The sequence below is a fragment of the Hyaena hyaena genome, unplaced genomic scaffold, assembly GCF_003009895.1.
Source record: "Hyaena hyaena isolate Hyena2069 unplaced genomic scaffold, ASM300989v1 scaffold_206, whole genome shotgun sequence".
Taxonomy (NCBI): Eukaryota; Metazoa; Chordata; class Mammalia; order Carnivora; family Hyaenidae; genus Hyaena; species Hyaena hyaena.
In genome coordinates this window covers 765,592-790,833 of record NW_024080840.1, presented here as the reverse complement: position 1 = coordinate 790,833, position 25,242 = coordinate 765,592, and the positions used below count along the sequence as shown (strand labels likewise).

At 45.6% G+C, this 25,242-nt stretch overlaps 1 protein-coding gene and 1 pseudogene across 1 annotated transcript in view; one reads left to right on the top strand and one right to left on the bottom strand.

Moving 5' to 3' along the window:
* The first annotated feature begins 3,727 nt into the window (after positions 1–3,727).
* The window catches only part of PRUNE2 (prune homolog 2 with BCH domain), a 254,834-nt gene continuing 233,319 nt past the window's right edge, over positions 3,728–25,242 (top strand). The window contains exon 1 of the mRNA XM_039242178.1: positions 3,728–3,839. Coding sequence (XP_039098109.1) covers positions 3,804–3,839 — 36 coding nt within the window. The 5' untranslated portion in view covers positions 3,728–3,803. The remainder of the gene's footprint in view (positions 3,840–25,242) is intronic.
* On the bottom strand, positions 8,276–11,996 carry LOC120238453 (annotated as a pseudogene).

Sequence of the window (25,242 nt, the reverse complement as noted above, 5' to 3'; positions counted from 1 at the left end):
CAATCATTTTCCTGGCTTGCAGACAACCACTTCTTGCTGTATCCTCTTATGTTGGAGGCAGAGGGTGGGGGGAGAGTGTATGAGTGCTCACAAGAGTTCTTACTCTTCTTATAAGGAGACCACTCCTCTCCTGGGGCCTCTACCCTTATGACCTCACCTAAACCTAATTGCCTCCCAAAAGTCCCACATCCTAATGCCATGACATTGGGGGTTATGGCTTTGACATATGCATTTTGAGAGACACTATTTAGTCCATATCAACTATTCTACGAAATCTATTCAGGCTAATTAATTGAAAAATAAAGAGATCTCAGATAGGGGTCTTAATGAGATGAAAAGAGAGTCACCCAGAAAGTCAAAAGAAAGGAGTAGAGGAAAGCATTGTTCTGTTGGCTAGAACAAAGGGGGTGATCACGAAGAAGGATGGATTTTAGGCGCAAGTGCAGATACTTGAATTATAATGGTAGCTCTCAATCAGGACCTGAAGGAAGGAATTTAATGGAGGCCTTTTCAAGGTTGAGGACTCAGGAACTGCTAGGTCCCAAGGGGTAGGAGAAATTGATAAATCAAAATGTGTGCCACATTTTATATCTGAGTGACGAGGGAATGCTGGCTTATCTAGTATCAGCAGTGGTTCCCAACTGTGACTACACAGAGAATTATCTACCGAAACTTTAAAAAAATACAGATGCCTGAGTTTTCTAGTACAGCCTCCTCCTGATAATACTGATTCTGCCAAGACCACTTCGTTGAGGTTTTCTGGAGATGGGGTTGGGGAATCGCTATTTTTCAAAGATCCCAGGCGATTCCGCTGTGCAGTCAGGGTTGACAATTTCTAATTAGAATTAGTTAAAGGCACTAGATTTCTGGCTTCTGTGTAATGATTAGAAAGTGAGGATTGAAAGCCAATAGCTGCCGAATAACTTGGGGTGTGGGTTTTTATGGTATATAGATTATGACTTCCCAAAGATGTCCACATCCTAATCCTTAATACCCATGAATATGTTAGGTTGTATGGCAAAGGGAAATTAAGGTGGTCAAACAGCTGGCCTTAAAACAGGGACATTATCCTGGATTATCCAGATAGGTCCAATGTAATCACAAGGGTCTTTAAGAGGAGGAACAGGAAGGTAGAGGCAGAGTCAGAAGGAGAGGTGCCTATGAGAGAATGGAGAGGTGCAATGTTGCTGGATTTGAAGACAGAGGAGTGCCTTAATGAAGGAATGTGGGCTGCTTCTAGAAACAGTTTTCAAGAAAATAAACAGGGTGGGGGGGAAGGAATAAATTAAAAATCAAAGGATTCTGCTCTAGAGCTTCCAGAAGGGAATGTAGTTCAGTTGACGTAAACCCTTGATTCTGGCCTGGTGAGACCCCTGTCAGACTTCTGCCCTACAAACCTGTAGAATTAATTCAAGTTGCTTTAAGCTACTGAGTTTGTGGTCATTTGTTACAGCAACCTTAGGAAGATAATACAAGTGGTCAGTTGAAAAAGGTAAATTTTGATGAACTTCTGCAGGGCCTTGTTGGTGGAGGAAAAACTGAGAGGTGAGATGTTAGAATTTAAGTCTATTTGGGATTGTTTTAAATGTCAAGGCTGTAGGATATCTACTCAGAATGTTTAAGATCAAAAGTCAAAGGGAGAGGCTATCATGTGACTGTCACTGAATTCATCAGTAGAGTCAGAGGCAAGAAATTCTTAGAGACTTCTCTCAGCAGTATTACTTGAATCATGATCAACTTCACTGATCTAAAGGCTGACAAAACACTTGTTTTACCTGGATGGTTTTGGATTACTGAAGTCAGCAAGGAAGCAGATAGAATCTGCAGCTTCCTCACAGCTCATCACCTGAATGTAAACTGGAGCTTAATATTCCTATCACTCTCCTCTAATCAGATCTAAAGGTTCTGCTGATGTTTTTTCATTGGGTTCTTCTGAATAAAAAAATAATTGGATAATCACACACACACACACACACACACACACACACAGAGCACAAAGAACCTCCAATATGTACATTTATTCATTAAAGTGTACTTTATTGGCGATTTCTATACGACATAACCTGTTAGGGATTCATCAATGAATGTGACAGGCAAAGTCCTTGTTCTCAGGGAGCTCACAGCCTGGTGGAGAACACAGACAAGTACTTGGGTAAGTTACAGCAGAGCAGAAAATACAAGTTGCTATAGAACAGGCAACTGACTCTGTAGGAGTGGGAAAGATGGATATGTCCGGGGGAGGAGCTTCCTGGGGGAAGATAATTTCTAAGTAGTATCAGCAGACCTTTAAAAATGGAAATTCTCAGGCCTTTGAAGCCAGACCTATTAAGGCTGAAGTCCTGGGGATCAGACACAAAATCTGTGTTTTAATACATCTCTGAGAGGTTCCGATACACACTGAAGTTTGAAAGCCAGCGGTCATACCTGGGCTGCACACTAGCATCACTTGGAGCAGTTCAACCACTGTTGCCAGGACTCCTCTGCAGAGACACTGGCTCAGTTGGGCTGGGAATAGAGCGTAGGAATCAGTAGTTTTAAAGCTCTGGATGTTATAATGTGATCTCAACGTGCGGTCAAGGTTGAGACCACTTCTCTAAGCTGACAGCTGAGGCATGAGTTAGCCGGGCAGTGGGGGCTGGTGAGAGGGCAGGAAGGCTATTACAGCCCAGATGGAAGAGAAAGCCCGAGCTTCCCAGGACTTGATAAGGCTAGAGAATACACACGACAAAACTTCATGGCTTAAAACAAGGTCCATACTTTTAAGCGCTCGTTGCAGTAGCTTTAAAACTTTAATGTGCGTAGAAATTATCCGAGGATCTTGTAGGACACAGACCCCTATGCTGCAGATAGGTTCTCTGGCCCCACCTACCCCGGAGCCTGCACGTCGTCGGAGAGTGGATGGGGACTGCAGAAGGAAGTATCTAAGCTTTGGCCCAGAACCAACATAAGGGCACCTCACAGGGGTGAACTGCGGATGCCCGTGGCTGGGTGGGTATGTCTTGAGGGTAAAAAGGAAAGATGCATCCTAGCACAGCCTCCCAGCCTGCTCTCCTGATTATTTTCCATCAAGGTCGTACTGCTTTTAGCTCAGCTATAACCCTCCCCCCCGCCCCCCCCCGCTCCAATCTAGCTGAGTGCATCCCCCGGCCAGGCCCGCAGAGCCAGCTCATTAAGTGGCCGCTGGAGCTCTCTGTAACGTGCCAGCCAGCCAGGGAGGCGCTGACCGAGGAGGGGGGCTCTCCGGGGACCTCTTTTCCCCCTCTCCCTCTTACCACCTCCCCTGGCTGACGGCGGCGGTGCCTGCGGCAGAGCCTCCCTATGCAGCAGCCCCTTGCACTTGGCTCGCACTTCTGGGCGCTGTCCATGGTTGCAGCATCTTTCGGCGCGCCACGTCAGGAGGCCTCAGCGGGGCCCTGCGATTGGCGGAGGAGCCCCTCGCCATCCCCCAACACCCCCGCCTTCGCGCCGGGCCCCGAACCCCGGCCCCCAGCCGCGGCCCCGCAGGCGCGTGCCAGTGAGCGCGCGGGGCGCGTCCCGGGGCTCCCGGGCGGCACACCCACTTTCCTTATTAGGGCAGAGTCGACGCCCAGAGCGGGCGGCCGGGCGCGGGGGTGGGGCAGGGAGCCCAGGAAAGCGACAGCCGAGGGCGCAGCCACAGCCTCAGCCGCCTCCGAGCGGCAGGAGGGAGCCGCGGTCGCTGCGCTCCGGCCAGCCAGTTCCCCGAGACCCCGCTTCTCTCCGCGGGGCAGAGATCTTCCTCTGTGCCCCGCCGGGTACCCCTAGTCCAAACCTCTCTCAACGACATGGAAGAATTTTTGCAACGCGCCAAATCTAAACTGGTAAGTTGGAGGAGCAGGGCTGTGTGCGTGCGTGCGTGTGTGTACCTGTGTGTGTGTGTGTGTGTGTGTGTGTGTGTGTGTGTGACTGTGTGCGTGCGCGCGCGCTGCTGAAGGGGAAAGGGCATTGCAGCAGAGGAGAAGAAACAACTTTGCCACTTAGTTGTCAGGGTGTGCGGGCTAAGCCTGGAAAGACTCTTTGGAGCTCTGGTCCTTACCGCAAGCAGTGTGTCTCCGGAATCCTCCCCCCGCAAGCGAAGTGCTGAGCTGGGGGTGGTCGTGGCCTGACAGAAGTTGGGTCCTGTGTACCGAGGTTTGGTTCCTTTGGCCTGAGGTCGGGGAAAGGTACATCCAGCCGAACTTCAATTTGCTTCTGAAGGCTAGAGGGTTAATGGGTGTGGTGCTCCTTTGGAAAAAAGAGCCCAGCCTTCTGCAGATGCAGTACCTGTAAGTGTGAAGCGGGAGGGAGTGGGGTGAGGAAGAAACCCTTAGAACTGTGCTTTAGCTGGAGGTGGTGGCAAAGCATAAGACAAGAAGTTAGGGTGCCGCTAGGGAGGAGGTACGTGCGAAAGCGCAGTTTACCCAAGCGTCCCCCACAAAGAGCCAGCTCCAGTGCAGGAGTAAGGGATGATCTCGTGTGAATCATGTGTTTCTCCGGTCCCTGTTCAGATCTGTAACTTGGGCAGGGGCAGAAGGGGAAAGCTCCAACTGTTGCTGCTGATGTGAGGGGTTTGCCAGACTATTGTTCTCTTGGGAGGAGACCAGCATGTTGGCCGGTACGACTGTCCAAAGAGTATACTGTCATTTTACTGTGTGTGTTGACAGTTGCTACACATTCTGGAACAACAGATTCTAGCGGCTTCCTAATTCCAAATTGTTTTGGCTCTGCAGCATCGCAGTAATAAACATAATGGAAATGTTTCTGTTCCAACACTTAGGGAAAAAAAAACCCTGCTCATTTAGAAGCAATATCTTTAGTGAACAGTGAAAGTACCTTTTATGGGCCTGGCATAGGAAGAAATGCATAATTTATGATGCCTTTAACCTTTAAACCTTCAGAGAATACAAAATACAAAGTCACCATTAAGGGGATCTTAATCATAAGGCAGGGTATTTGCAGGATTATTACAGTAACTCATTTATCTTTGGACTACAAAGGGAGTGTGATGATTTAACTCTAAGTATCTTTTAAAAGGCCACAAGAGGTGATTAATGCTAGCTGGTATTTTGTTTTCTACCTCAAGCTTCCCCAAGAGTCAAACCATTGTGGGGATTTCAGAAAGTTTGTGGTTATTTGTGTGCTTAATACTGACCCCCTCAGTGTGTTACTTGAGCACACGAATGAAAATAGTGATTGCAGACACTCACTTGCATTTCTCATAGTGTAAATAAGCTCTCTGTTCTTGACCTAACCATGAGTGAAAAATGATCAAAAAGAAAAGTCGATTGCGACAACTTATTTACCTGCTTCTTTTAAATTTTGTGGTTGGATGAAAATGAGTGGCCACCAGTGATACACAACGATTTAGCCTGCACCTGTGTTCCACTCCTGAAACATTTACTTTAACAATAAACATTTAGATTGTGGGGTCTGATGCAAGCAAGATATTTGCCTTGTTTCTGAAGAACAATTGCAGGCATGGAGAAATTCCTTATTTCAGAGCAATCATTTGAAAGTAATGGGTAAGTTTATTTACCGAGTCCATTCATTAGTCGAGCAATTTGCTCTGCTACATCATTAAAAAAAAAGACAGGAAAAAGAAGTGGTTGTTTGAAATACTGTTGCTAGTTTCCTGTGTTAGCCAGAAGAACAATTACCACTAATTTTATTTTTTCCTTGGAATAGATTTCTTGTTCAAGATCTCAATAAGCCTTTTGTATTCAGCCACAGGAAAGGTGTTCTGGTCACTTTTGGTGTCACGTTTTCCCTGACAAACTATCTCTTCTAGGTAAATAAAACTTTTAGCTAATTGCAACATTAACTGTAGTTCAAGGTAACCTTTTGTTTTAGAGGCTAGATCATCTTTGTTTTGGAGAAGAAAATTAAGTCAATAATTATGACATTCATTTGTGGGTATATTCATAATAAATTAGCAAGATTTTTAAAAATCAGGCTAATACTTTGGAAAGCATTTTAAGAAGACAATTATGCTGGACTCATTAGGCTGGAATTAGATAGAGCTGAGGTGTTTTCCATCAGAAGTTAATATAGGCTTATCCCTATGATACCTTTAAAGAATGTAATTGACAAGTTGTTTTCCTACCTACTGGACTCCTCACTCTGCTACTCTGTAATCATGATGTATATCTTTCAATAGTTTGAAATAGTCAATGTCCTTTCCAAAGTCCTAACATAACCTCACCCACCACTGGAAGTAGCTAATTCTAATAGACAAGAGAAGTTTTGAATTGCAAAATGGAGTTAGTGTTAGTCATGGATGAAGTTTCCAGTGATCAAAACTTGGGAGATATTGTTCATCTCTTTTCCTCCTGACCAGGAACATTTATTATTCATCTGTTATTGTGAGCGGAGAAGCGCTCTCCCCTTCCAAGGCAGGCCTTTGTGTTGAGCGTAGATTTTTGAAGCGGAAGGGACGTTTTGAATTTTTATCAGGTAGTTTCGAGCTTACTTTTGTTGAAATTGGGAGAGCACGCCGCTGTCAAGCCTTCTCATCCTGGTCTGATCCTGCTGATCCTTAAGCTGACGTGTGTTCATGGACGTAATCCCAGCCCCGCTCCCCTAAATCTCTCCTTCTGATACACACCCTTCCTTCCTGAGAAGATGCTGTATTGGTCAGACATGGCAAAAGCAGACCCCAAGTGTGACCTTAGAGGGAGGGCTCCCTCCTGGGGCTCCAGGGCTTCTCTGGGGGGCTTGCCTTCTGCCTGGTTGGGACATGCTTGGGTGCCCGGATCTTCTTGGTAAAAAAGTCTTAGCTGACAGCAAGGGAAGTAGTCACTTACTCCAAGCATAGCCTCCTGAAATGGCCCCTCCTTCACAAATGCGGAATGACGCGTTGGAAATTGACACAGTGATTGTCAAACAGTCAAGACAGTAGAGACGCCAGGATGAGGGCACCTCCTCTGAGATACCTTTGGTGCCGCTCAAAGGGAGATGCCTTTTCCCTGGGTTCACTCCCCTGATGTGAGCGCGCAGCTATGTCTCCGGTCCCGACACTCACTGCTAGAACTGGAAACGAGAGGAAACACACACTTTCTTTTTTTTTCCTGCAAGGGTCCACCCGGCTTTTCTTCCACCTGCCCATTCAGTGCCTGGAATAAGGATAGAGCTCAAGGCGGATAGTTCCAGGCTTGTCCCGAAGTGTTAGCTATGCTTTCCACTTTCAGTTAGGCCATTTCTGTGGTGGCGTCTTATTCTTAGTCGTAGCATTTCTATGGTTAGAGAAATTGAGGGAGGGTAGGGAACGAGGGCTCCCTGCCCTAGGCTGTGATTTGGGAAATGTCCTTCCATTTCATGGTGATCAGCTCAGAACAGCATTCAGACCAAGACAGACTCATGATGGCAGTAAATGGCCCAAGTTCCCATGAGCTTTGGGGGGAGGGGAATGAAATTCATGAAGAATCAGAGCCCTGGGGTACAGGCTGGTGGGAAACCAAGGTCCCCATACTTGGTGGGCTGGCTCCTGGGCCTCTTACTGCCTGGATCCCACCAGCTGATTCAATTCAAGCAGCTGCTAATGGGTTGGGGGTGGGGGATCACTGCAGTCTACACGCCCTAGGAGGTAGGTCAGCCGCCAGCCTTGGGTATGGGGGGGATGTGTGGGAAAGTGTCAGCTGCCGCAGGATGGATCCAGGCCACAACAGTGTCTCAGGAATGCTGTTTTCAACGAAAGGGTGGGGACAGGATGGGCACTACAGTCTGAGGGATGCATCTGTCATTTCAGCAGTGACAGCTGCAGGTGAAGTGGTCGGTTCTGCAGTGGGTATTAGTCACCATGGGGACTTCTATAGAAGAAAAATCCTGGGTGACCCAAATGTCAGCATATACTCTGTGGTACATGGCATAGGGACAAAGCACATTCAAAACTCTAAACAGACGACTGCATCAGAGCCGTAGAGGAGATGGGGGTTTGAAAAAAGAAAGCAAGCCACTGCAGCGTGTCTACAAAGTCATCATCTTGATTGGACATTGGAGGAATATATTCTTGATTCTTTTATGGGAAGAAAAGTTGTACATGTTGCAGATGTCTGTTGCAGGTATTTATTTATAAGGCGGCTGTGGGAAGGGCTACGGGTGAGGGAGCTCCTGTCAGAGCAGTTTCATCTGGGGAGCTGAGTATGCAGAGCGCATTCTGATCGCAGGCCACTGGATCAGCTCCCTCCCCATCCATAAGCGAGGCCTGGCGCACTTGAGATTTTGCCAGAGCAGGAAAAGAGACTTGGGAATCCAAAGCACTTCTGTGAATGCGCTGCCCCACTCAAGGGCTGATGAGGAAAAAGCCCTTGATTGCTTTAGTCCTGGAGTCTGCTCCATTGCTCACTGCCAGAGCTTTCAGACCCAGAGCGGTGGATTGTCCAGCCCTGGGGCCTGCGGAGAAGAGTCAGGGCTTTTCAGTGTAAATCTCACAGTGGATTGGTCTGCCTCACCAGTGAAGAATTGGTCTCTACCCTTCAGACAGTACCTTGGGTCTTGGAGGATGTGATTAGGTGAGCAAGGATACCTTTTAAAGAGCACTTGTAAGTGATGGTGGCTTGGTGATGGAGGCGTTCCTCTCCGGGTACATCCACTCCTCCCTGGAGGGCTAGTCGGGCAGGGACGGGGGAGAACTACCCGAGTCTGGATGAAGGCTGTAAAAAAGGAAAGACCATCTGGGGATCAGAGAAATAAAATGCATTGTGTTGTCTTGACCATTGATTTTGTTTGGACCGTGGGGTTTATGGGAGACATAGAGTTTGGAGTCTTCTTTGAACAGACACTGGGGAGGGCATTGACATTCAGGAGGGGCATTCAGGAGGCAGCATCTGCACGGAGGTTGATATGACTGGCACCTCCTGGGTTCGTGCAGTACACAACCTGCACGATCATACGTGGCTTCCGTTCCTCAGGTCCCAGAGTAGCGCCCTCAGAATCTCTGGCAATGTGCCAAATCCATTTCTGTCTGAGCCCTGTGGCTTTGGGCTTTGGTTTCCAGAGAAACGTATCTTTCTTCTTAAGAGAGCTCAAAAGGCAAACTGGGTACTAGATTGCCCTGAAAAATCTGACCCACAGAATCTGGGTTAGAAAAACTAAGCTGATAACATGGTCTTGGGCTTTTAATCTCAAAAATGGGTTGCTGATACCCACTTGGCAGGTTTATTGTAAAGCCAAACTACTGTATCTACAGCCCTTAGCATAGAACCCGGAACAATGGCTGCTTCGATCTCAGTGAATGGCATTGTTATTCATCCAGTTCCTCCAGCCGGAAACTCCCTTTTCCTTCACCCCGTCCCCACCCACCCTATCCCTGGCATCACTAAGTCATCAGGATGATTGCGATGGCAGGTTCACCAGTGTCCTGTAAACCACTCATCCACTGCCGCCAGGGAGATTGTTGTGAAAGCATCTTCTGCACCTCCGGAAACCTTGTGACCTTTCTATTGCTCTTAGGAGAACAATAGCTCTCTTCGAAAGAGCCTCTTGTGACTTCTTCTGCTCCCTTTGGCATAAATAACTCCTACCCCTTCTTTAGGCTGGGCGAAGAAGGGAAGTCTCACTGAAGGACCCTTCCCCATTCCTCCTCCTTCCTTTCACGAGTATAAGTTGGGGTTTTTGGTAATGATTTTAGATCACTTAGCTCAGCTTGTCATTATATTTCTGTTGGCCATGTTTGTTTGATTAGGCAGAGTAAAAAATAGGTCTGTGTATGATTTTGTCTACCGTCGTATATCAGGGCCTGGTGCAATGCCTGAGACTTAGTGAGTTGTTTGTTTTGGCAATTAATCATGCTGTATTATTGCTAATTAAGGACAAAGAGCCTTCCAATTATGTCATCTGAGACCCTTTCGCTCCTTGCTTCGTTTGGCTGTTCTGTTTGGCTTACCAGTCTCCAGATTAATCTGAATGACACCATTCACTTTGATGAGGGGATCAGGGCAGCAGAGGGTACCAGCATCATGGGTCACCAGACCAGGGATTCCTTTTATGCTCACAAAGATCTTTCTCGCTTTGCACAACCTGTACTTGGGCTCCTCAGGTGTAATACAGTGAACATCAAAGCAACCCTTGGTGTCACAGATCAGACAGAAATTCCCTTTGGTCTTGTCAGTGCCGATGACATCCGTCAGCAGAGTGGGCTATCACTTTTGGATCTTGCCATTAATCTTAATGAACCGCCACATGCAGATCTTATTTCTTTAATTTCCTATTAGGGCAGACTGAAGTCTGTTCTTCAGAAAGAGATGAGGGAGGACACTGTCTCAGCTCGTGGGGACTAGGGCAAGGACGAGGAGCAAACACATTGGTCAGTTGTTCCAGCCTCCAATGCTTTGGAGCTACAACAGGCTTCGGTGCTTCTTAGGGCTGTGAGCCAGGCTTGTGCTAGACACAAAAAGAGCAAAGTGGTTTCAGAATGAACGAAGCCATAAGGCAAGAGTCTTGCACAAATCGTATCACATTGTAGGGGCTCAATAAAAATTAATAAGTGGATGGACAGGTGCAGATTCCAAGCAATCTGGATCTGAATAAGGGCTGGTGAAAGTATCCACAAACCCAGGTTGGTTTACTAAAAGGAGGTGAGAAACATTAAGGCCAAGGAGCACTATCCAACACTTTGCACATAGCACAAACTTCATACAAACTGTTACTATAAACTAATGAAGCTAGTTTTTATGCAAAACTGCTTGGAATCTGCAAATATTGGTTGAATTAGAGGCAGGCAGGAAATGGGCCACTAAAAGCATCTCCACAACCACTGTGGGTAGATCAGCAAACAGCGTTTATCAGTGCTTTGGTTTTTCCTCTGGTTCAAAGACTAAAAATTAGATTTCCCCAATCTGAACTACCACACCAAGGCTACCAAGCCTGTTCTGCTGCCTCTGATATCTAATACCGTGAGCTAGATTGGCACAGAAGCTTTTCAGATTCCTTGCGAGGAAAGCTGTAGGCATTCCCGACTAGACTCATTAGTATTTGTGTCCAATCCTGACATTGCAGACTTTTGTGGGGGATGAACACATGTGTCGTCCTGAGGCAGACCCCTTGTCTGACTGGCGTGCTGTTTATGGTAGAACATGATTGTGGTCTTCTGTTTCATCGAACTCCCAGGGATATGACCAGACTTCCCCAGGTACCCTTATTAGTCTATAATGTAAGAGTCTTCTTGACATGAGAGTGTCCAGAAACTTGCATATTTTTGGCTTCATGCATTTTCTAGTTCTTGCTTTGGCTTCCAGGAAGTACAAAACTATGTTCATGCATATTCCTTAGCCTAGTACTTATTTTTTTAAATGTTTATTTATTTTTGACAGAGACAGAGAGGGTAAGGGGATGATGGGGGGTTGGTGATGGGGAGAATCCCAAGCAGACTCCTTGATGTGGGCCCTGACGTGGGGCTCAATCTCACAAACCGTGAAATCATGACCTGAGCCAAGATCAAGAGTCAGACATTTAACCGACTGAGCCACTCAGGTGTCCCTAGCCTAGTATTTCTGAAGTTTGTCTTATTTTTATTGCTTAGTTTCTATCCTGTTATTATACTTGCTTTAATGTGGGTTTTTTTTTGCTTGATGTGTTTCGCATTACAAGTAGCTCATCCTTTTGGACCTTGGCAAGAATAAATAAATCCCTTTTATGATAATGTATATGGTCATGAACATATTTTGGCAGCAGGTCTGGTGTAATTCAGGGTTTATCTACTCACATACTGGAATTAGCTTTCTTCATGATTGTGCCTCTTGTGTGGGGGCTTCAAAACAGGTGGTTGAAATTAGACATCAGCACAATCAAGACCGTATCTGTGTTCTCCTCCTTAATGGCTGTACCTTCGCTGGGAATGGCAATAATCACACATTCCTGTACCTGGGCCCATAATAGAAGCTGCCTGACTAAGAAGATTTACGAAGAATTTCATAGAGCATTTTTGGATTTGGAGGAATCTTGGTGATATTCTTGTCTTCCTCATCACTTCTTTCCTCTAAATGCAGCAGGGCACGGTGGCTCATGGTGTGGGCTCTGGAGCCTGGTTTCAAAGCCTGATTTTGCCATTTTTCCTTACTGGGCAGGCACCCTCTGTCTCTTAGCCTCACTGAGTCTTGGCTTGCTCATCTATAAAATGAGAACAACATTAGCTGTTGCAGGTGTGCTTGTCCTAAGATGAGAATATGCTCTCCATCCATAGTAATAAGGACACGAAAGAGACCACTGGTGGACAAGAGCACCGGGAAGCCCTACTGACGCTTCATAGGAACAGGGACGCTTCTCAGCTCCCTTTAGTTCACCTAAAATTTGGTGACTATCCGTCTTCCCTCTAAGAGAGAGATTTGTTTCACTTCCTGTCCACAATGGTCTGAAGTAGTATTCTCCTTTTGCAGTTGAGAATACTGAGCTTTACTGAGGCAGGAAGTTTGCCCAAGTTCTCACTGCCAGTGGGAAGCGGAGCCAAGGTTTGCTCCCAAATCAGCTGACTGTAGTTCCAGAACTCGTGCCTTTTCCCACCTGATCGCCTGGAACACTTAATTCCCTTCCAATTAAGAGCAGACAACTTGACAGGTTTGTTGGAGGGTTGGATGGTAAGTTCACTTTGACTGAAAGGGGTTTATTTCTGTGTTGACTGTTTTATATTATTAAAAGCCCTTGGACAGCTGAGTAATCAACTACTATTACTGAGAACCAGCTATGACAAAAATATGTGGCTTGGCTGTCTATGGTTTGCTTGAACAAATTGGGATACATCTCTCACTATATACCCATGTGGAAGGAATATAAAATATTGATAAACCATTTGGAAAATTGATGTGTGCCTCAGAAATATGGGAGTTCAGTGATTTTTTATTTTATTATATTTTAAAGCATCTCTACAATAAATATCTTAATATATATTTTTTTAATTTGAGAGAGAGATAGAGAATGAGCAGGGGAGGGGTAGAGAGAGAGGGAGAGAGAGAATCCCAAGCAGGCTCCATGCTATCAGCACAGAGCCTGATGCTTGAACTCATGAACCATGAGTTCATGACCTGAAATCCAGAGTCGGACACTGAATGGACTGAGCCACCCAGGTGCCCTGGGAATATAGTGGATTTTTAACAAGGAGAATACATTTCAAAAAAAGTTTGAAGTTGTCCTTTATTTACCATCAAGGTTGTTGGCTCAGCTTTTGGTTTTGCAGATTTCTTCTTAGTCTCTTGCTGGAGGACTTAACGATTACTTTGGTTGATTGATTGGTTGATTCTTGGCAGAGTTGGGTGATTCACCCCAGTGACACAGCTAGTGAGAAGACCTGGAGTTGGGACACAGCTGTCAGTTCTGCCAAGTCTGCTTTTTGCTCCTGAGTCCACTGGCTTAGCAGTGCTCCAGAAGACTGCTGGTGATTCTCAGGACACCTAAGAGTGAAGGAAAGGGGAAGGAAGAAAAGAAGGAAGGAAGAGGTGGAATTGGAAGGAACCAGGAGAAAAGAGAAGAATTTTGGGGGGAGGACACAGGAAAACATGGTGAGGGATAGAAGAACCTCCTTCCAAAACCCAGGTTGGAATGAATTGCAGGCACAGTGCTCCTGATTTCTAGAGTTCACATCTGATGTCATTAGCCATCCTCAGTCTCCTGAAAGATGGAATTCTGCAAGAGTGCTTTTCTTTAAGGAGCCAAAATTAATTACTGAAAACATATCTTTATGAATAAGGATGAGTGTACACATGTGCGTGTGCACACACATACACAGAGGAATATTACTGAGCCATAAAAAGGATGAGATCGTGCCATTTGCAACAAGGTGGATGGACGTAGAAGGTGTTAGGCTAAGGGAACTAGGTCAAGCTGAGAAAGACAAATATTACATGATTTCACTCATGTGTGGAGTCTAAAAAATAAAACAAATGAGTGAATAAACCAAAAGCAGAATCAGATCTATCAACACAGAACAAACTGATGGTTGTAAGAAGGAAGCGGGTAGAGGGATGGGCAAAATGGGTGTAGGGGAATGGGAGATGCAGGCTTCCGGTTATGGGATGAATGAGTCATGGGAGTAGAAGGTACAGTATGGGGTATGTATGTGGTCACTGATATTGTAGTAATGTTGTATGGTGACAGATGGTAGCTACACTTGTGGTGAGCACAGCATAATGTACAGAGTTGTCATATCAACATCCTGGACACCGGAGATTAATATAATATTGTACATTGAGTGCACTCAAATAAAAGAAGTAAAAAAAGAAAGCATATCTTTAAAGTTAGGGGTTTTTTTCTCATGGGAAAATCCCCTAAATCCCATCTCTGAGCCTGTTTGTAAGATGACATCTGTCAAACACAGCAGTGCTGGGAACTTAGCAAAGACTCACAAATGTTAGCTATCATTGTCATCATCATCATCGCCATCACCATCATCATTGTCGTCGTCGTCGTCGTCACTTAGTCTGTACTTTGACAAAATATTCACAAGCTTGATTTTCTCAGACTGTGGTGGTGAAAGAAGAGGTCACCAAGGGCTGTAATTGCTGATCACTTACAATGGAGGAACTGCCCAAACAAAACCAAAATCAAACAGAATCTACAAGAAGCAGACCCAGGCCCTCAATAAGTGTAGTTCCATCTGGGGTAGGGCCAATAGTTCTGAATATCTGTCCAGTGTCTGTGGCGCTAACATCGCTGATGTTCACAGTAATGACCCTGAATACGTAAGGAGGAAAGGTCATTTAAGCTCAGTGTCCTGTCTGAGGGAAAAGGTACGGGGTGCAAGCATTTTCAGAAACATTTCTAACTCAGATAATTAAAGCAGAAAAAAAATAGAAAGGAAATTGTCACATGGAAGGTAAGCTTCGGTTGTCTGGGCAAGTCTCTCGCACAGGAGACCTTGTTCTTACGGGAACAGAAATGTCATGGTTTTTATAACAAGTGATCATGAGTCAGGAGGGAGGGCGATGGTGCTAAAAATGTGAGCCTGATGCGAGGAGGCAGAAATAGGCCGGTGGTATGTTGAAGATGCAAAAAAGCCCGCTCCTTGCTCTCCACTCCCATCCTGAGCCAGGAACTAAAGCTGGCTCTGGACGCCACAAAAAAGTTGCAGCAGTGTTCATGGGCCTGCGAAGGAAGACCCCTGTAGCACAGCCCGAGAGGGAGGGGCGGCCGCTGATGGACTTTCAATTATTTGGAAGGATTTTGTGGAAGCGTTCTCATTCCCAGAAAGCGTTTCTTTCCCTTGCTGGAAAACAAAAACAAAAACAAAAACAAAACCAGGACTTTTAGGATAAGTTGCTTTTTTTTTTAGTAAAAAAAAAAAATGCCCACCCATTCAGTGAACTGGTCCCATGGTTGTGAAAATATCTATCAGTGAATTGAAGGGTGCAGAAGAGAAAGGCACATGTATGCATCTTGGGTCCCCCGAAATGGAAAAGAAGAGCGGAGGCAGAAGTTCATCCCCAACATAGAGGCATTTTGCTTGGCTTCACGCTTTTCAACCATTTTCTCCAGCAAGTGGTCAGGGGCGCTGGCCAGACCGTCACCTGGCTCTGGGAAGACAGAAGTGTCACAGCAGGTGGACAGATCAGCTGGTCCCCAGCCACGGCCATGTCTGAGAGGGCACATGCCTGCCTGCTCCCTGGGAAGGCAGTGCCCCTGGGCACTTCTCCAAGGGACACAGGGGCCAAGTCTGTCTTTGCCCCCAACCTCTCTTGCTTCATCATTTTTTTTTTTTTTTACATTTCTACTGAGAAATAATTGACAGCCATCACTTTATTTTTTTTAATGTTTTATTTATTTCTAGGAGAGAGAGAGAGAGAGACAGCGTGAGCAGGGGAGGGTCAGAGAGAGAGGGAGTCACAGACTGAAACAGGCTCCAGGCTCTGAGCTGGCAGTCAGCACAGAGCCCGACGCGGGGCTCGAACCCACGAACCGCGAGATCATGACCTAAGCGAAAGTCGGACGCTTAACCAACTAAGCCACCCAGGCACCCCGACAGCCATCACTTTATACATTTAAGGCGCAAAGCAGGATGGCTTGATTTACTCTCTTGTGAGAGGATTACCTCAGTAGGTTCGGCTAACGTCCATTGTCTTTTATAGATCAGTGAAAAGAAAAGAATGAATAAAGGGGGAAAATTTCTTCTTGTGATGAGAACTCCTAGGATTTACTCTCTTAACGACTTTTCTATATATGGCGTGGTAGCTTTAGCTCTAGTCTTGTTCTGTTCTACACTAGTATGTCTTTGCGGCTGTAACGCTTCTGTACTCCCACCCCTGCCCCCCTCCCCGGCCCTTAGTGGCCTCATTTGGTGTGTGTGTGTGGTGTCTTCTGACCGAAATGCCACTCCCTCACCCTTTGACAGCTGCAATGAAAACAGACTCGCAGAGCTGAATCCTTTCAGGGAAAGGTGACCAGTATTTCAGCTCATCCTTGTGGATTAATACAAGCCTAAACTTTGATTCAGACTTTGTTTTAGGTTTTGAGTATTTACTAAGCACTTTGGGAGAACTGTTTGGGTTTCTTTCTTGTTAGATTGTAGGCAAATGAAAGCGTGTTCTTAGGAAATGTGTGCAGGGCACAGGAAAAGATAAACGGGAGGGAGAATTGTATTCGCTAGCTGAATATTTCTTCTGTTAATTTAATTGTGAATTTGCTTCGTAAGACCCTAACATAATAAAGCCGTGCAGCAAACAAAGCGTCTTCATTGGGCTGTAACTGATGGCGTACTTGCCCCTTGGCTGACATCCCTGGATTGTGGCCCGAAGCGTTAGCTCTCTTGCTTGGCTCCACTCTCTAAAAAAAAATCCAGACTTAAACTCACTGTGGTGGGTGCAGATCAAAACGCCATCCCAGAACTGGCTTTTAAAACACTCTGAAAAATTCATTAGCCTTCCAACGTATTAGGTCACTCTGAGCCATGTGGGGGGAGAGACAAATGTCCTTCTCACTTCTATGGAATTATTTCATGCCAAAATAGCTTTCCGAGCAAGCATGACATCTCTGTAAAAACCAGTTAACACTCTTAGGTTTCAGATGCCAGCATTTACATAGCTCTGGTGGATCCCATAAACACTGAGCCATGCGTAGTATGAGGAGCCCCTTCGTTGGACTTTTGCTTTCAGCATGATTTATATTCAGCTGCCCCAATCGCTATTGTCACTTTGGACAGTACCCTGACCCGTCACTTCAACGAGTGGTGTGGAAACAGGCATCAGGATTCCATGGGTTTAAACATAGCGTTTTACAGCCATAGTCTTTTGTTAGTGATTTCTTGCTTTGAAACTGTTAGTGATTTTAATCTCAGACCCTTATATTTGAAACTACTATGAAAGCATAGGTCTTTAACATTAAAGCAGATGACTTTAGACTTTGTCTATTTCAACCTGCTGGTATTATGTTTCAGGCTTCATTTATTTGTGAAATAAATACATTAAAGCAAATTTGAAAAACAGAGGAAAGGTGAAAACTGAGCCATAAACATTAAAGGAAATAGAAACTAGTATTAAAGGGGCGTCTGGGTGGCTCAGTTGGTTGAACGTCCAACTTTGTCTCAGGTCATGATCTCGTGGTTTGTGAGTTTGAGCCCCGTGTCGGGCTCTGTGCCGACAGCTCAGAGCCCAGAACTGCTTTATATTCTGTGTCTTCCTCTCTTTATGCCCCTCCCCTGCTCATATTCTGTCTGTCTCTCAAAAATAAATAAACATTTGGGACACTGAGTGGCTCAGTCCGTTAAGCGTCTGACGTCAGCTCAGGTCATGATCTCCTGGTTCATGGGTTTGAGCCCCGCGTTGGGCTCTGTGCTGACAGCCAGCTCAGAGCCTAGAGCCTGTTACAGATTCTATATCTGCCTCTCTCTCTGACCCTCCCCTGCTCACGCTGTCTCTCTCTCTCTCTCTCTCTCTCTCAGAAATAAATAAAACATTAAAAATAAATAAATACATAAACATAAAAAATTTTTTAAAAATGATCGTAACACACACTATCCCATACCAGTCATGGCTCCTATTGGAAACCGTGAGGTGGAATCTGACCCGAGAGGCCACTTCCTCTTTTTCTCTTCACTTCCTCTATTTCAGAGGCAGCAATACTGTTTACCAGTTGCCTGGTATGGTAGTTCAAGATACAGTATTGCACTTCATAACCTTCTCTCACCTGTGTGCTCTCCCTCGGTCAGCCTTGGATAGGACAGATATTATCATATCTACGTCACAGATGAGAAGAACGAGGCCAGCACAGGTGAAATGCAGCCTTGCCCAAGCACACCCAGTCTGCAGGCGACAAAGCTGGACACAGGATCTGTGTCTTCTGTTGCCACCGCCCTGGCTTCCGTTAGGATCTTTATGAACTAAAAATTGACTCGTACTTTCAAAAGATAGTTTGAAATTCTCACGGATAGTTTGATGGCTCGGATTTATCTCCACAAAAGAAAGTGGTCGAGTTAAAACACCGGCACTCTTCCAAGTGGAGACAGTCCAAAGATAAAACACATTGATGCTGAAGCTGTGTTTCGGCCAACACTCAGGAGAGCAAATCTGTTGAGCTTGGGCGTTTCATGTGCTGGACTCTGATGAACAGTTCGCAAGTGTGAGAAGATTAATGGATGTGTCATTGGAGGCAACATGCCGAGCCCCACGGGCACTGGACACCCAGGTGTCACCTGTGACGACGGGAAGGCGGTGGCCAAGAAGCAGGTCTTTGGAGGGCCTGTGCGCCTTCTCCCAGGTACTATAACAGGCAAAGGTGAATGGGTGCTGCTTCTGTGGACTCCAGCTGAGAGTTCTGTGTAAAGCGGGCAACAAAGTTTAACTGCTCATAACACGAGATCATTCCCTGCTACGGAGGAGGTATAATTATGTCAAATTCTCTCTCTCTCTTTCACTCTTTATCCCCCTGCTATTTCCCCATTTAGATCATATTTATTAACTGGCCAAAGACCTAATGCATCCCTCACTGATGCAATAAGGAGTAATTTTACTGCAGTGAATTTAGTGCTGTGTAAGCTGGGTTCTTCTCTTTCGAAAAGACTCTCAGTAGGAAACACATATATTTGTGGACTGACGTTTCATATAGCCACGGCATGACAGAGGCCACGTGGTGGCTGAATGCAGTGTGCATCAAGGTAAAGATACTTGAGACTCATTGGCCTGTGGACAGAGGTCCTGGGTCACCTGTTTTTCCCAGTCTTCTTTCCAAAAGGAGAAGAACTTAATGAATTCACAATGGGAAGAAAAGTGAAACAGCCAAACGTTACTGGAAGGAATTTAGGGGAGATGGAGCTCAAGGTTAGTCTGGGCACTCTGTATTAAGAAAAATGTCAGGTTTTCAGTTGTCCTGAAAGCCTAACATGATTTTTTTTGTTAAGGAGAAATCTATTGTCCACAGATGATTTGTATACAGGATGGTAATTCCTTTACAGATATCATTTTGGGAAGCTTTAATATATGCTCAGGGAAATATACTTGGGATGGTGTTTTCTTGTAAGCACTGGGATGGGGATGGAAGTCAGTGACTCTGAGAGACATAGCTGTGGAGTTGTTAAATCATGCACATCTGCTAAATAATTAGCATGCTGTGGGGTAGGAGGTTCTGGAAGTAAATCCTTGTGAGCTGTAACTCCTAGCTATCCAACTCCTTTCTGAGGACACAGCTGCATTTTTAAAAGACAAAGCGCAGAGAACATGGAGGGCCCAACGGGAACATTCAGGTTAAGCTAATACCTTGCCGTGACCAATATCCCTGCCTAGGCTTTCTCTCTGGCTCAATTTTCCTCAAAACATCTTTATCCTGCTTCTAATCCCCAGGCACTTAACTGTCAGCAAAGTGTATCCTTGGCCAGCAAGCAAGGGAGTAAACAGTCAATATTTACAATTTATCAATATTTACAGTTTATGTATTTTACTTCATTTGACCTTCACAGCAATACTCTGAGACAGGTATTATTATGCCCAATGTATGGAGGAGGAAACTGAGGCTCAGAGGATCAAGTGACTTGCTGTAGGTCACGTAACTAATTAATGTTAGAAATAAATTTATGGTATTCTTTAAAAAAATTTTTTCATGTTTATTTACTTTTGAGAGAGAGAGACAGAGTGTGATCAGTGGAGGGGCAGAGAGAAGGAGACACAGAATCTGAAGCAGGCTCCAGGCTCTGAGCTGTCAGCACAGAGCCTGATATGGGGCTTGAACTCACAAACCTCAAGACCATGACCTGAGCCGAAGTCGGACATGTAACTGACCGAGCCACCCAGGTGCCCTGAGAAATAGATTTATGGTCTTCTATCCCTGAGAGCCTTAACTTGTATTTCCATTGCAACATGCCTCAGGGGCTCAGTCAGTACACCATCTTCAAGCGGGGGGCGGGGGGGGGGTTGCTCATTAGAACAGCTGTTCTTAAACTTTCCTGTGCACAAGATCTGGGGATCCTGTTAAGATGCAGGTTCCTTAAAAAATTTTTTTTGGGGGTGCGCCTGGGTGACTCAGTCAGTTAAGCGTCTGACTTCGGCACAGGTCATGATCTCATGGTTCATGAGTTCGAGCCCCACATCGGGCTCTGTGCTGACAGCTCAGAGCCTGGAGCCTGCTTCAGATTTCTGTGTCTCCCTCTCTCTCTGCCCCTCCCCTGCTTATACTCTATCTCTATCAAAAATAAATAAAATTTAAAAAAATTTAAGTTTATTTATCTATTTTGAGAGAGAGAGAGAAAGTGAGCAGAGGAGGGACAGAGAGAGTAGGAGACAGAGAATCCCAAGCAGGCTCCGCACTGTCAGTATGGAGCCCTTGCGGGGCTGGACCCACAGACTAGGAGATCATGACTTGAGCAGAAACCAAGAGTTGGACGCTTAACCCACTGAGCCACGCAGATGCTCCCGTTAAATAAAAAGGGTTTTTTTAAGTTTATTTATATATCTTTAGAGAGAGGCAGAGAGTGAGCAGGGAGGGGCAGGGAGAGAGACAATAGGATGCAGATTCTGACTCCGTGCAGTGGGGGCGGGGGCACCCCGGAGCCTGCCCTTCTTACGTGCTCTCAGGTGATGCTGAGGCTGCGGGCCCCCAGCCTACAGTTTGAGTAGTGAGGGTCCACAGTGCCACGCTGGGCATAGAGGGTCCCATTCGTGGCCCCTCTTAAGGGGGCATTGAAGTCTGCAGAGGGGTGTTTCCCCTCAAAGGAGGTGCTGCCTCACTGCACTTTCCTGCTAGCAGCATACAGGCCAATCACACCCGGCGGAGATGTGCAATGAGCCGGTGTGCTGTCTCCTCGTAAGGCAGGCGGGGCACAGAACGCCTCTTTCTAGCCTGTGTTGCTGTTAAAAGGATCTGATGTTGCTTATGCTTTGTGAGTACAAAGCAGCGGAGCCTCCTGGCTGCCCAGTGCCTAGCGGAGAAGGGGACCGCACATAAGTATGTTACTGAACTTTCCGGAAGGCGAGGGAGGACAGACCTGAAGGAAGTGGCAGTGTCTAAAGAAGTGTGAGGCTCTTAGCCAGGTCCTTTGACTCGGCTCAGGAGGAAAGCACGTGTGTGTGCTTTCCCCAAGGACTTGGGACAGGAAACGATGTTTGAATCAAATTTCCTTCCCCCCTCCCCCCATCAAGACAAAACCGTTCACAGTTCCCCTCACAAGTGTCTGGTTTCTGTCTCTTTGTCTAAATTATTTTTAGTTTTTCTTGCCCTTGTTTGATATCATCTTTCAGATGCTCCTTTGGCATCTGGTGCTGGGTCTGCTTTCTGTTTCATGGCTGTTTGTGCCCCCTCCACGAGGTTTCTGGTGTGCATTTGCACCCGATGCTGGTTATGGGTGGTGTCCTGTATTACTTATGACCTTCCTCCTTTGTTGATGCCTTTTGCTTAGTCACCTTGCTTCTCTGATGTGTCCTTTGTCCACACTCTGTTTCCTACAGATTTATGTTTCTGTCAATGCAGTGGGGAACCCAGTGTGGCCGGTGGAACCTCAGGTCATGGGAGGGTGCTCAGCAGACCTCTGAGTGTTTAGGTGTCATTTTTAGATCCTGTTCTGTATCAGTCACCTTTCAGTAGGTTATGCTCTGGTAGCAAAATTCCCCGGTATCGGTGGCTTTCAATGACAAAGGTGTAGTTCTCAGTGAGATGACAACTTGCTGCGTGTCAGCCGAGGCTCCAAGAGACTTCTTCATTCTGGGATGAAGGCTAAGGCACCAACCACTGCCTGGGAGAGGATGCTCTTGGGGCAGAAGGAGTAAGAAAGCCAGTAGGATTGAACAGTGGTCCTCTGAGCTTCTGCTCCGAGCTGGAATAAGCCACTTCCATTTGCATTTCTTCAGCCACAGCAAGTCATGTGACTGAGCCCATTGTTAGTGGAGCAGGAAGTATACTCTACCCACAGACAGATACTGCACGTTCCATGGCTTTGTGTGGTGACACAGCCTTGTGTTTCTATAGGAACGAAAGTTAATGATTAGGGATAACACTGTAGTCTACAACGTGCTCTAAAGCGAGAATCCATCCTGTCAGGTAAACACTGTCTAGAATCACACTTACATTCTGTTAATGGTCATATCAAAGGGTAGATAATCAACCAATACAAACTTTGATTAATAAAGTTAATCTTTCTTGAGTAGGATTTGGGGAAGCTGGCTTAACTCCTATAGATCACTAGGGAAGCATTTATGGAACACGACTACCTTGCAAAATCCTTTACATTCACTGTGCCTCTGTTTTTTTATATAAATTAGGGAATAACAGTAGATCCCCCTTGTAGGGGGTCTTGAGGATTACATTAAGTAATAGATGTAAAATCTTAGAACTTTTGATACATGCAAATATTTGAGTCTTTGATGGGTGGTGATGCTGCTGCTGCTGCCAATGATGCCTTCTACTCCTTTGGTATCTGAACTGACGATTTCGAACTGAGGGACGATCAGACTTATGTTTCTGAGTTTAAGATTTATTTATAAATAAATAAAATCCAAATCAACACAGAAAGCAGGGGCTTAAATTCCTGGCCTCCTGTTAGACTGGTAGTAATGTCTCTTGGAGAAATTAATCTCTAGATCAGATGTTCTCGCCTTGCAGGCATTGTGCGGAGTGAACGCTGTTTAATTGTTGCATGGAGTTTTCGGTTTATTTGGTGACCTTAGTGCACCTGGGGCTTGTGTGAGTGGGATTGGATGCTGGAAAATTCCAGACAAGGGTAGAGAGGAGAGCTACAGGGGCCCGCCAGGACTGGTCTTGGGGGAAATGGCTCTGCATATTACTGTGCATGGAAGCCTTGCTAGGGAAGATAAGGAGGCTTCTGGCCCGGATGGCTGCTTTTGTCTCGTGTTCCATCTTCTCAGCCTGAGTAGCCTCAACATGAGAGTAGAGGAGACAGGGTCATGGGGTCACAGTGTTAAATTCAGCAACTTCTCAGTTGTGTGAACTTGGGTATGTTTCTTAATCTCTCTGAGCCTTGGTTTACTCATAAATGTAATATTATTTCGTATCCAGCCATGATCATGTGCAAGAGCATATATTTAGGTATTCACAAAGTCATTTTATTTTCACAATAACTTTATTTGGTAGGTACAGTTGTACCCATTTTGCAGACGGGGAAGCTAAGGTAGAGAGAGGTGAGTAGCTGCCTCCCACTCACACATGTGGAAAGATGAGGAACCAGGCTTCAAGTGCAAGCAATCTGGCGCCCAAGGCTACATTCACGTCCACCACGCTTCTGAAGCTGCTTCGTGTAGTAAGAACTCTGCCTGGGGTTGCTGCTGGAAAGTAAATCTGTTCACCTCTTCCAAATCCAAGTTCACTGCCTGATGCAATACGTAGGTGGTCAGTAAACATGTATGGCTAGTTCCCTTCTTTCCTCTTCTTTTCAGCGGTCCTGGGGGATCCCAGGAAGTAGGATTAGTGGATGCCCAGGAATGGGATGGGAGATCGTCAGCCTGAATTTTTCTAGGAAGGGCTTCTTGTAACTCTCAAATTTACCTTGTATTTCAAAGTCCTCTTTCTGTCCTATTTATTGCATGAAGGTTTCTTCCACCGCTTCGGCCTTCACCACGCCAAGCTGAAGGACAGGACGTCATCTTGTAAAGCAAGTTCCAAGTGAAAAAGGATGATAGCACAGTTCAGTGCATTTCCCAGCCCATCATCTTAGTCTATGGAAACCCGTTACCCCATTAACACATGGATGACCTTTAAGGAATTTTTAATCAGCTTTGGTGTTAGGTACCTTTAAAATGTCATTTATTTATCTTGCCCTTTCCTCAGCATGGCATCAGATAACTTTAAGGTGAATAACCGCTAAGCCAAAAGGTGAGGAGAGCAGCTGTCATGAAGGTTTTAAATAGAACACAAACCACTTCAATGATTATTTCATTAATTCTGTCTCCTCCTACTGGTGATTTGGTTCCAAATTGTCCCTGTGACTAGGGCGTGTTCCAGAAGCAGAATTTTGTAGTGGAAAAAGAAATGGTCCAGGGAATACTGAGGCCTGGATTCTAGTGATTTCCCTTCTACCTGGGAACAGCGTGACCTTGGCAAATCACTGACCCTTCTTGAGGCACTTGGGTGGCTCAGTTGGATGAGATCAGGTCATGATCTCACGGTTCATGGGTTTGAGCCCCACGACAGGCTCTGTGCTTACAGCTCAGAGCCTGGAGCCTGCTTCCGATTCTGTGTCTCCCCCTCTCTCCGCCCCTCCCCTGCTCACATTCTGTCTCTTTCTGTCTCTCAAAAAATGAATACATGTTAAAAAATATTTTTTAAAAATCCCTCACTTTTTTAGAGCTTCCATTTCTCCTGTTAGTTCAACATTTCCAGAACAGGGACTCCAGCACTTCAAGAACTCTCAAGGGAGGGATCCGTTTTAATAGTTCAAACCTAATAATGCCATTAAATGGTAAATAAAATCTTCCAAAGCATAGAGTCCACAGATGATAGAGAAAATTGGAGATTTTTGTTGGTAGGAGGTTGGGGAATAAGAATCAGTTCTTACTTATTTTTCTTAGAGAACCTTCCACATAGTTGGGCAAATCATTTGCATCTGCAGGCCTCGGACTGTTCATCTGTAAAGTGGGGACAATTTGGAATTCATTTTTGAGAATTCAGAAATTTGCTGTGGAGCTTAAATGGCATAGTACCTATAAAGCATTTAGCCAGTGGCACTCAATAAATTGACTGTTTTCTTAGTTCTTCAGTGTGGATTCAGAATTACCCAAAGGGTTTTTTTGTTTATTTATTTATTTAAACATTTTAGTGTTTATTTTTGAGACAGAACACAAGCAGGGGAGGGGCAGAGAGAGAGACACACACACATTATCCAAAGCAGGCTCCCGG